The sequence below is a fragment of the Macaca nemestrina genome, chromosome 4 (assembly GCF_043159975.1).
Source record: "Macaca nemestrina isolate mMacNem1 chromosome 4, mMacNem.hap1, whole genome shotgun sequence".
Classification (NCBI taxonomy): Eukaryota; Metazoa; Chordata; class Mammalia; order Primates; family Cercopithecidae; genus Macaca; species Macaca nemestrina.
The window spans coordinates 73,962,389-73,974,621 of record NC_092128.1 but is presented as its reverse complement, the minus strand read 5'-3'; the positions used below and the strand labels follow the sequence as shown (position 1 = coordinate 73,974,621).

Sequence of the window (12,233 nt, the reverse complement as noted above, 5' to 3'; positions counted from 1 at the left end):
TCCAAAGTATTTATTCTCATCAAAGTTCAAGCTTTGAATCAAAGTCTAGTATACCTTTAAGCATGGAACGACAAATTAACCTACTCTAATGTAACTAAGAATGTGGTGTTTGTAGAAAACACAATTTATTTGCTTATAGTATGCTTGCTGTCATTAGTATTCCATTATTTGCATGAATAAAATGTATATGCATTTATTTTTTTTACTAGGCTCTTTTCTTTGTTAGATGCCTCCGATTCGTGTCATAAGTTTGGGTGACACCTATGTTGTCATTTAGATTGATGCTAGTTTTAGCAACTATCTTATAGGCCTATGATGTTTGTGCTATCTACCAATGTAAAAAGTCTCACCTGTGGTCCAACAACTCCTCTCTCACCAGGTCGTCCGGGTTTTCCAGGGTGACCCTAAACATGAAAACATCGTACAGTCAACTTCTTCTTGGTAAACTATCAGACAAAATGGGGGAAATCTTGGTTTTTACAAAAGGGGAGAAAGTTATCACATAAAAATGTGGATCCAGATACATATTTAATATTTCCCTTAACATAAGCAGGTTAGTTAATGTTTCATTAAAATATCATTTCCCATGTATTAAGAGTTCTTTCAGGCATATTCAGCTTTTGGCAGAATTCTTAATTTGAATCTAGAAAATCTTGTTGAGGCAAGAGTATTTAAATAGCATTTTGAAAGTGCTTAAGAGTAAATACTTACATCTTCACCAGCCTTGCCAGGAGGGCCAGCTGGACCACGAGAGCCTGCAGGACCCTAAGAAAATGGGAGACCCATCATTTCGTTAAGGTTATATTCATAAACTCCCAGGAAAAAAACTGATCACAGAGGTGGAAAAAGGTACTCACAGTTTGACCAGGTTCACCAGGCTCACCAGCAGGTCCTTGGAAACCTTGAGGGCCCTAAAAGAAGAAAAGAATGTCATACTACAAGCCTTTATTTCTTAATTCTCTGTCTTTTTACATAAGAGGCATAATAAACTTTCAGTACTTACTGGGGCTCCAGCTGCACCAGGAGGGCCTCTAGGTCCCATTAAACCCTGTAAAGAAAACAGATATATCAATAGTTAGCACTGATAAGTGGTCATGGTGTTGGCTGGCATCAGATATGACCAACTTAGCAGTGCCATAGACATTTTGTGATGGACAAACAGAATTGTTGTGGTTTTATTCCATAGTTTTTATTTCTCCTGAGGAAGAATTTAAGGACTCAAGCTTCTTGCACTAGTTCTGCCCCTTTGCTTTTCCTTTTCTCCCAATCCAAATCAATAGAAATCAGTGAGAATTAGATGGGACAGTCATAAGTTCCTTAAACTTGTGCACGATTGGGCATATTGAGATTGTTCTGATGCAATGAAGGGCATCAGTCTTTGCACAAGTGCAGAATATACAATTGTCTTATATGCAGCAGATGAAGCATTTCCATTTGGATTTTTTTGATCATATGTCATCTTCTTATGTCATATTTAGCTAAGAAATTGGTATTTTCATTGCCACAAAGGACATAAATTGAAAAGAATCAAAAGTCCTTCTTAATGATTAAAGGGAAGTTTGTTATAACCTTATCGCTCCTCTAAGGGTTATTGGTGACTGATGAAAATGTCAAACAAAAGTGGATGTAATGAGGGGTGAAGGAAAAATAAGATATTATTGAAACAGCCTTCTGGAAAAGTCTATTATATTATATTATTGTTGAAAATATGGCCCAGATGATGGAAGATTGTTTTTCCCTTTGTTCTTTCTGTAGCACAAAAGTAGGGTAAAACAGACTGTTACTAGTTCATACACCAAAAACCCTTTCTTTACTCCTCTTTGCAGTAATCAATGTCTGTGTAAGCTCATCTGTAGGGTCTGTTCCTCATAATGCTGAAAATATTTCATGTACCAGTCTCAAGTAATTTGTTCATGACATCAGCCGTGGGGACTCTGCAGTCAAACCTACCCTACTATATTAATGCCTAGAGTGAAATAACATGGATTTTATTTAGAATGTATGTCATTTTAATTATAAGAATTATTCATTTGGTTTTAGAAATTGCTCCAACATTAAAAGAAACTGTCACTTTTCAATCACAATAGCTTTTTAGGCATATGTTAAAAAATAATTTTCTTTGACACCAGGAATTTCTAATTATATTTGTTTATTTTTTCATGTATTTGCAACAATTTCATTTACATAAAATGTAGTGTATTTCGTGGAGGCTGTGAGACAGTATGATTACTCATTAATTCAGAGAAGAACCCTGTGGGATTTTATAGTTATTGATTTTCCAGCATGGAGAATTATTTTAATACTTTATATTTAATACTAATACTTTATTGCTGCCTATCTTCCCTATTTGTGAAACACATATCTGTTGATTACATATGTCTCTGTGTGTGTGTGGATGTGCAAGCTTAAATTATATTTCACCGATATTTCAAAGTAAAATACTCTGCTTTATGCCCCTAAGACAGATGTTCCAAAAACAGGGGAATCTGAAATCCATATTAATTTTCCCAGCTTAGTGGGCTTTTTAAAAATGACATTTAGTGGCTTTTTACTTTCCACCCTTTGCTTCTTCTTGAGATATAGGTACTGCTTTAAAACTGACTAATGTCCAGCATTAGGTGAAACAGCTAATTTCAAATATCCAATATAAACAAAGCCAAAATAAACGCTCTACTTTTTCATTTCAGATATGAACATTTTAAATTACCAGAAAAAAATAGGGAATTAGAAGTCATCAATTAAAGGTAGATTATTTCTCAAGTGAGAGTTCTAATCTACAGAAAATATTATCTCACCCTTAGAGTATATTAGCTTACTGTGGGCCATTAGCTCCAGCAGAACATCTTCTTTTGAAGCTAGAGCACTAAGTGCACTGCCCAGGTAAAATTTACATTTTAAAGACCATGTTGACTTTGGGCAGATAAATACCTTAGTTTTGAAACAGTTAATTAAAATCACTAAATTGCATGTGTGTGTGTATACATTCAATTTTGTAGTGCTTAATCAACCTAACACGTTGACTTCTGGCAATTTTTCCCTCTATTTCATATATGCTAGTACACATTTCGCATGCTCATATTAGCATTTTTCCCTTCAAACATCTCTAATGCTTGTTAGAAGCTTCATTTGTTAATAGTCATCATCATCATCATCATATTGGGAATGTTTCTAAGCGGTGCTCCACTGATAGGGTATGGTGCTGAATATTTGTACTGAGTGACATAAATGCTAGATTTTTACTCATACTCTATTCTGTATTGATTTACAATCAATAGACTAAAAAAGAATTTTTTTTGGTCAAAATATAGAAAAAGAAACATTTCCTATATTGTTAACTCCTTGAGGAGGGATCAGAATCTGTCATATTCCTTGTAATTTCCCCAGTTCCTAATACCGTTTAGGGCCCATTGAAGGTACCTGATTAATATCCATTGACTAAATGAGTGGTTTATTCAAGGACTAGGTACATAAACCATGATGTCATCAAATATTAGACATCTTGTCTGGCAGCTAGTTCTAATTATTTAATTAGTTACCTGGACGACCTTGAGAAAAGGACTTAAACTCTCCCATTTTAAAATGAATTAGCTGGACTAGAACTTGTTGATCCTTTCCAACAAGTTCAGAGAACTTAATAAATAGTTCTATGTCTCTAAGTGTTGCTTAAAATTCTAAGCAATGCTAAAGAATATTTAAAAAATTAATCAGAGTGATTACTGTTTTAAATTAAATTTATTTGCTCAAATTATGATTACTATATCCAAAGATTATTTCTTGAACATAAGCATATGACCTATCTTAATGAGGCACTTTTGTAAAGAAAAGTGAACTCTTTAACTTATGTTTTCATAAATTTGAAGACAAAAAGAGTTGTTTTTATATGATCTAAGTATTGAGTATTAACTTAGGTAGCTAAATAAATGGCATTGTAAAATGTGACATACAATGAATTCTTTATTTAGTAAATTTTTTGGCTAAGATAAACAGATAAGCATACCATTGGTCCAGGGCCAAGTCCAACTCCTTTTCCATCATACTGAGCAGCAAAGTTCTAGAGGAATAAAAAAAAAATATATGTATATTATATATATATATATAAAATATTTTTAGTTACTAGCCATGTCGTTCATTTTCTCATTTTACTTGTCAATATTTTTCTGTTGTTATTTAAAAGAGGGGAATGTTTTTGATATAATTATTAGTTTAAAATTCTATATTGAACTAAATTCCTAAAAAGTCAGGAGAGCTGTGCATTTAAAACTTGGCCCACATCTCTTTGAAATGGAGAACTTCCCTACTTTATTTTTTGAGCCCTTCTTCTGCCTTAACTCAGTGTCTCCACTCCCACCTTTTACTTCTACACTGAGGAAGGGAAGCTTTCTAAACTTTTAATGTTACTAAGGGCTCCTGACAAATTAGAGCTCAAGAGGACATCTTCGCATTTTCACCTGTTGCCCTTCCCCACCGGAGCTACACAAAATGACTAAGGGATCTTTTTCTTGCCTGAGTTTCAGGAAGGATATAAAGAGTTTTCAAGTTTAGAGGAAAATTAAATTAAAATGCCCCTTGGAAGATAAAACTTTTAAAAACTAGTTCACAGTAATAACTTTACTGTTAAAGATCTCTCTTATAGTGGTAGCTCTATTAAAGAAGCTGCTTTTTAATGCCCTTCATAGATAAGCAATCATAATAAGATCTTCGGGGGAGAAAGGTCTTATTTTACTGGCATACAGTTGGGTGTTAGAATCAGGCTTCTGATTCATAGTGCTAACCAATTAAGCAAAATGTTTTCCTTCCTGCAGTGAGGCCATTTGGCACTCATACAATTGTTAAAGACATAAAGCTAAAAGAAGATATTAATGAAAAAGGGAAATGTACTTTTCTCAAATTAGTTTCAAGCAAATTAAACCTAAAACCGCTTTGAATGTTGGTTCAGCAGACTTCAAGTCAAGGAGAATAAAAAGCGTAGGATGTTTGTGAAATTGCTTAAGATCAGGGATTTCGCGTATGTAGTTCAATCTAATCAAACTCTTTAATTATGTAACACCTCTTATTTGTGCCTTACTGATAAAAGATATTAAATCTCCAAATTAAATAATGGTAATGATGGCCACAGCTAACTTCAGCGCACACAAAGACCAGTCCTGTAATTGACAAGGGCTCACAAAGAGAACGGGTAAAGCAGAATCTTGAGTGAAGAAACCAAATAAATGAAATAAAATATACTAATTTTCAAATAGAACAATTATCCCTTAACTGCTAAAAATAAATTCCACAATAAGCCTTCTTTCAACAGAGAGAAACTGAAGTTAGCTAAAAGTTAGCAATACTTAGGACACCTTACCCCACCAAGACCAGGGGGGCCAGGAGGACCAGGTGGGCCAGGAGGGCCTGTGGGACCATCTTCACCATCTCTGCCTGGGGGGCCTGGTGGACCCTGTTATGTAAAAAATGAATAAGGTCAGGTTAGACAGGCCCTGTAGAAACCTAAGAATTATATGTGGTAAGATCAGTTGTTTAGACCTTTCTATGTGCAAGTAGGGTGGAAATTTAATATACTATATTTGTCATTGGTTGACATTCACTTATGAGTCTATTTTAGAAAGAGGGTTAATAACTCTCAAGATATCACAGGGTAGCTTTCCTAAAGAAGTATCTCAGCCATTGAATATTAATTTGTACTGAAGCTGCAGTATTCAAATATAAAAATTATAGCCAAACAGTATGGTTCTGTGTGCTTCACATGTTTAACAGTGCACAAGGACTTACATTGTATTGTTATTTGCCGATCTCTGACTGTGACAAACTTATTCAATAGTTTTGGTATGTTACATGTGAATAAATTAATTGATATGACAGTTAATAAGGTTGCTTTATCATACAATAGAAAATCCTGCAGATTTACTATCATTAACTACTTGTGTTATTAAAATAATTAACTGGTATAATTCTATTTCTGATAAATTGTTTGAGTGGAATACATGTAAGTCTCCACTTCCTAACAGATATAAGATATAGGTATTCACATATTGGCAAAAGTGTTATATAATGCAAAACCACGCAGTTATAAATGTCAAATAAGAATTGCAGGGAGATTTAATAATGCCACAAATAAAATGTAAGCCTGACTTGTACATGTATGAATTTGAGCAGAGAAACATGTTACTGACTACTAATTCACTATTATTTCCAAGCTACCTAAGGGATCTTACTTCAAAAGCAAACCAAATATGTTAAAGAGAGGACTGTGGTAGTAGGTAGATACATTTTCATTATGCATGTGTTGGATGGGTAAATTATAAAGAAAGTAGGCCATGCAAATAATATGACTGTAACAGTTTTTCTTTTTTAACGGTAATTTTGACCTAAAACAAATATTGATTATATGTAATAATGCTCATTCACTTCTTCTGCAGTGCATTACCTGTTTAAAGGGGTGTACAATTATCTGGATACATAATATTCTTATAAATTGCCAGTTGCCAGTTCCTATAGTTTCTAATATGTAGCTATTCAAATATGGGGTAAAGCCCTTTATAGTTCAAAAATTACACACCCTTTCTCCACGTGGTCCTCTATCTCCGGCTGGGCCCTACAGGAAAGATACAAACAGCACGATAATAAATGCCTAAGAAGTAATTTCCAGTGAAAACAAATCATTCTTGATAATAATTAGTTGGTAAGACTGATCTAACTACAATGTTATTAGATACTACATAAAAAATCGACACAATGCAATAGATAAAAGTACATTTTTTAATTGTAATTATACGTAATTTTTTTCAGCTGGGGGATTGGAAGCTGCCACAGTCTTCAGCTATTGGGTTAATACTATGCATAGCATTTGAATAAGATGATAACTGTAGGTGAAATGACCATTTTGTTACATTTTTAACAGCACATTTATATAGTCAAAGCTCTTTAAAATAACTTTTTAACTACCTATAATTAACATAATATGCTTTCCATCTCCAGAATAAAAACAAGTCATTTTTTTCATTTTGTATGTAAATCACCAGTTTGTATCACATAAATGTAATTACGGATGATTCTGGAAGATAATTAAACTTTGTTATCGTAAACATCAAAGCTACTTTATTTTATGCTTTAGCTAATGCATATTCATATGAGCAAAATTTTGATATTTTCCTTCCATAGTCTACTATAAATTTAGTTAAATTATAAGTTATCCCTGATAATTTTAGATGTTTATGGAGAAGTATTATACTCTTACCTTTCTTACAGTTTCCTAGAAAAGAAGAAATCAAAGATTATTATGAAGAAAATTGTATATATATTTTAAAACAGCTTCCATTTTGATGTAGTAAACAAATATACCTTCACAATTCATTACATTATGCATTTACTATTATCTTAGTTTAATATTTCAAACTACAATTTAAAATTTTGCCAATACATCAAATAAAAATATGTACCTACAGAACAAAAAATACATATCAATACTTACCTGTAATTATGCCTCAAATTCAATTCATGAGCTAAGAATGTGTTAACAATAAATGCTTTTGCAAATGATTCTAAAGGAGTGAAAAGATTCTCTAGCTCAGTGAAATCTTCTGCTTCATAGTAGCAGATCCTAAAACTCAAACTTCTATTGGATTATTTACTCTATATTTCTTATGAGTATTTTATAAACTTAGTCTTATTCAGTAGCCCCGCCTATTTTGGAAAATTGGGTGGGTACTTTCTAAGGCTGCCAGAAAGGTTTTGACTATCAAAATTCTTCACAATTTTCTTGGGAATCTAGGATGGTCAATATTAATGTAACTTCTTCCCTTCCAAGAGAAGACATCACTGTAGCCAAGGGAATCAAAGTATTTTTAAAAAATTCTAAAAATAATTTTACTCACCTCTTGTAAAGCTGTAGATAAAAAAGAAAAGATAGGAAATAATTATTAGTATCACCTCATGGATCAATAGCAATAATTAACAAATAGAGAGACAAGTTTATAAAATTGAGCTACCTAATTAAAGGACCAATTATATATTTTATTAAGAATATTTTAATGACTTGGAAATTATGCAGGCCAAAAGCATGGCAGGGATCAGCAGGGTGATTTGTTTGCAATATTAATATGTAAATATATTTTGAATTAAATTGTTAATTATTTACTATTGTATAAATGCTGTGAAATATTAATGTGTCTGAAGGATATTTCGAATACTTAGCAATTAAGCTGGTAAAGTGCACAGATGAATCGCTGAATGTAAGACAAGATTAGTAGATTGATGAGGAAGTAATTTATAGCTTAATCCATATTTAATACCTAAATATCTAGAAAAGGTAAAATTTAGGAAAGTATGCTACCTTAAAATTCTATATTGAAATTTGTTTTTTATAAATCATTGAAGTAGACTTACTTTTTTATAAAACATTGAAGTTACCTAGTACTTCATTGAGTTTGTACTGTTCTTAATACCCTTTTTCAAAAGGTCTAATTTGCACATTATTAACTGTGAAGATGGATTAATTCAGACATCTGAATTTTGCTTTAAATTAGTTCACTTAAATTAGGTAAGGTCATTTTACCAATATGTATCATTTTTGTCCCTGAGAAAGAGCTTTGTATAAATGGAAAAACTGTGGATTAAAGATCTTGAAAAATAATAGAAAAAATAAACAAAAGTGCTATCCACCCTTTTGCCATAATTGTTATAAGTCCTTAAAGAGTGAATTCCTCTCCTACAGTATAAAAATTATCGGTTAATACAGGATACAAGTGTGGCCAAGCTTGCAATAGGATGAATCACCCCTAAAATTGCTTTAATGAGGTGGCCAAGAAGTGCGTTATTTGAAGTGAGAACATCTGTTGCAACAGTCACAATTCAGGAGGGTGGACCACATCCAGCACTGACATTTAAGGGCAATTTATGAGAATTACTGTTAAATTACAAGAATGATATGTTTACTTCATTGTGTCCATCAATAGGAAGAATAATTATGCCTGACTTTATTAACGGAAGCCTCTATGATTTTGGAAATTTGCCTTTTAAATTACTCAGACATGGACCATTTTGAAGAATGTGTGTTTGATAACATTTATTCCAGAGTGTGGTTGGTTGTTGATCAGAAGGTAAGTTGCCTTTGTACCTTCAAATTTCCCTAAGTCTGCCTTCATTTTATTCTCTAGGAGCCAACTCTTTCTTCCCACTCTCAGATCTCATTAAAAATATGAACTCGGTAATGTGAATTTGTTCACTGCAATTACTCCTTAGTATCCACAGTATGTACACTAAAAGTGAACGAAGGGGGAACAGACAGACACACACACACAGACGCGCGCGCGCGCACACACACACACACACACACACACACACACTCATTAGTAATTATGCGGTAGTAGACACCGTGCTATGTAGTTGAAACAACTTTTTGGAGTACTGGGTGTGGTCAGACAATACCATCCCCCGTCTAGTCAATATCTTTGTCTAGTACTTTGGCAGCCATTTTCAAGATGAAAACGGACTGATCTTCTTCATTCTATCTTGATACGAAAGTCTGGTCATAAAACCTAGAGCTGGAAAGTGGCCTTGGGGTCCCCATAATCTCTGTCTCACAGTTTAGAAAAGGCCGTTTGACTTGCCCAAGGTCACGCAGCAAATTGGTGTCAGAGTCATGGGAAAAACCCCGGTCTCTTGAGTCTCTTGTCAGTGTTGATATTTCTCAACTTGCTGCATTCATAACCTTTGATTATCACTGGGAACATGTCAAAGGGGTAATTCTCGACTCAACAAAATTTAGGGCAGATTTGAGTTTAAAAATGTTACCATTTCCATGACTAGAAAGTGAATTGAGACACTTATATTACTTTTCAGAAAGTACCCATTCCAAGTAGCATCCATTCTTCTTTCCAGGGTTCACTGACTAGCCACTGGGAAAGGCTCCAACCAGAAATGCTAATCATTAATCTGTATAAACCCATAGAAGCTTTAATTGGGATTCCATTTGCTTAAGGCCCTGTCCCCTGTACTTTCATTTTCCTTCCTCCAGAGGGCGCCTTATAACCATCATCATCATCGTCATCCTCCTCCTCCAGACAAGCCTTACAATGCCCAGAAGATAAAAGCTCTTGGGAGGTGAGTTTTATGTTACTCAATTGAAGGACTTTCTAACGCAGGCCTCAAGTTTTACAAGGTGGACATCAGTGCAGTTATGGGGCCTGTGGGGTGGAGGACCTTGACTTCCTCCACCACATTGGTGGTTAATATCTCATCCTTAGGGAAAGACCTTCCGCTCCCTTTGGGGGTTACCAAGCTGAGGATCCAGATCAAGTTAACTGTCTCACTCTGAACTTAGAAGAAAAGTTCCCTAACTTTTGGCGAGACTTTTATGTTTTCATTTTTTAAAGTAATTTCCATGTTTCTTATCAAATCCGGCGTTTTCCCACATGCCTAAGAGTTTGCCCTCCAAGTGTGCCTGGAATTCAGGTTACAGGTTTTCCTTTTCAGGGCAGGGTGCCCTCCCATCTAACTTCTCTCCCCAGTCTCCCCCAAACAAGCTGAAGGCACTTACATTGGCATGTTGCTAGGCATGAGGTTACTGCAAGCAGCAACAAAGTCCGCGTATCCACAAAGCTGAGCATGTCTAGCACTTAGACATGCAGACTCCTTGTGTCGCAGAGCCCCTGGGTCACCGGCGGAGGTATCACCTGGCGGGCGCGGGCATGCAGTCGTGGCCAGTACCTCCAACTTAGCCGAAACCTCCTGCTGCCGTGGTGCTAAAATAATAAAGCCCGGATCTGCCCTATTTATACGGCAAAAGTTTCCCTGGCCCGAGGGTGCCTCCAAAAGGGCCTCCACCAATGGGAGGGCTGGGGTTGGGGGCCCGGGCAGCCACAGCTGGGAGGAGCCTGCGGGGGCGCAGAGGAGGGAGCGAATGGGGGAAGGGACGTGGCCACGGGGCTGGCTTCTTAAATTGGTTCCATTCTTTTTGAGGACGTGGACACTTTTGAGGCTTTCAAGGGAAACTCTGACTCGCTGTCTGCATACCTCCGCCCTCCCCATCCTCCCGCCCTCCCCCGCCCTTTCCAAGTTTGGAAACATTATGGGACACGTCGGAGTGCTCTGCAGCCCCGACATGGGCAGAATGTGCAGACCTCCGGGCGGCCGAGCAGCCAGAGAGGGATCGGGAGCCCAGCGATCAAAGCAGGAGCTGTCCAGTCCTGCCTCACCTGTGCCCTGTAGGCCACCTGTAGGGTGGAGGGCTCCGGCCGGAGCGGAGGGGGCAGGGAAGGAGGGAGGGAAGACTCGACAGCGTGGCGCAGCCGGAGCCGCCTCCCCGCCCCTCCACCCCCGCACCCCACCCCCAGCCCGGTCCAGCTTTTCTCTAGCTCTGGGGCTCGTGTGCGCCCACTGTTTCAGCAGTGATGCACTCTCTTTCTCTTATGACTTCGGGAAAGGGGGGTCCTGTCTGTAGAAGGCTGGGTTGCAGTCGGAGGACGCCTTTTGTTGGCAGGTGGGCTGGGGAGCAGGCTCGAGGCTGCTTGGCACCCGGCTACAGGGAGGATAGGCTTTGCGAACCGTAGACTAGACCAAGTCACCTGGGAAGTCCTTCGACCTCCTATCTTGCCTTTGCTGAGGCTCATTCCAAACAGGGTCTTTTGGGGGATGATCTGGCACTCCAAAACGACTGCAACCGACCTAGAGACCGAGAATGTATTTCTCAGTCTCTCCTTTCTAAGGCTGTGGTGGGAGATCTTTCATGGTTTCCAGTCTCTCCTCTCCTCCTCCATGGGCTCCTTGTCCGGATTTACCAGCTCTATCCTGAGCCTGGACCCTTCAACCCTCCCGTGAGCCCCCGGTCTCTCTTGACCTTGCTGCCTACTCTCTGTCCCATCTCTTACAGCTACACCCAAGCACGTCCCCTAGCACATCCAGAGGGCCTTCTGATTCGAGCTTGGGGTCTTGGTAGTCTTCGCTGGTAACACCCCAAGCAGTGCGCCCACCAACGTAGATGTTAACTCTCTCCCCAACACCCACCATCCCTCTTCTCTGGCCGCCTCCATCCAACCCTCCACTCCCTACTAGGGAGAGGAGGAGCTGGTACCTTGACCCTGAGGTGGGAGGCCAAAGGTCCTGTGCCCTTTTCTAAAGCTTCTTGGGATGGCATTCCAGGTCCTAGGTTTGAAAGGCTGTGTGTGTGTGTGTGTGTGTGTGTGTGTGTGTGTGTGTGTCAGGCCTCTCCTCTACTTGCCTAAGGCCCCTATGAGGCA

General features: G+C 37.6%; 1 protein-coding gene across 1 annotated transcript in view; it reads right to left on the bottom strand.

The window, feature by feature from the left end:
* Window positions 1-10,727, bottom strand: part of LOC105475526 (collagen type I alpha 2 chain) — a 36,881-nt gene extending 26,154 nt beyond the window's left edge. The window contains exons 1-10 of the mRNA XM_011730850.2: window positions 10,535-10,727; window positions 7,872-7,882; window positions 7,235-7,249; window positions 6,557-6,592; window positions 5,345-5,437; window positions 3,998-4,051; window positions 1,004-1,048; window positions 858-911; window positions 712-765; window positions 351-404 (exon numbers count right to left, since the gene is read on the bottom strand). Of these exons, the coding sequence (XP_011729152.2) occupies window positions 351-404; window positions 712-765; window positions 858-911; window positions 1,004-1,048; window positions 3,998-4,051; window positions 5,345-5,437; window positions 6,557-6,592; window positions 7,235-7,249; window positions 7,872-7,882; window positions 10,535-10,604 (486 nt within the window). The 5' untranslated portion in view covers window positions 10,605-10,727. The remainder of the gene's footprint in view (window positions 1-350; window positions 405-711; window positions 766-857; window positions 912-1,003; window positions 1,049-3,997; window positions 4,052-5,344; window positions 5,438-6,556; window positions 6,593-7,234; window positions 7,250-7,871; window positions 7,883-10,534) is intronic.
* Between the last annotated feature and the right edge of the window lie 1,506 nt (window positions 10,728-12,233).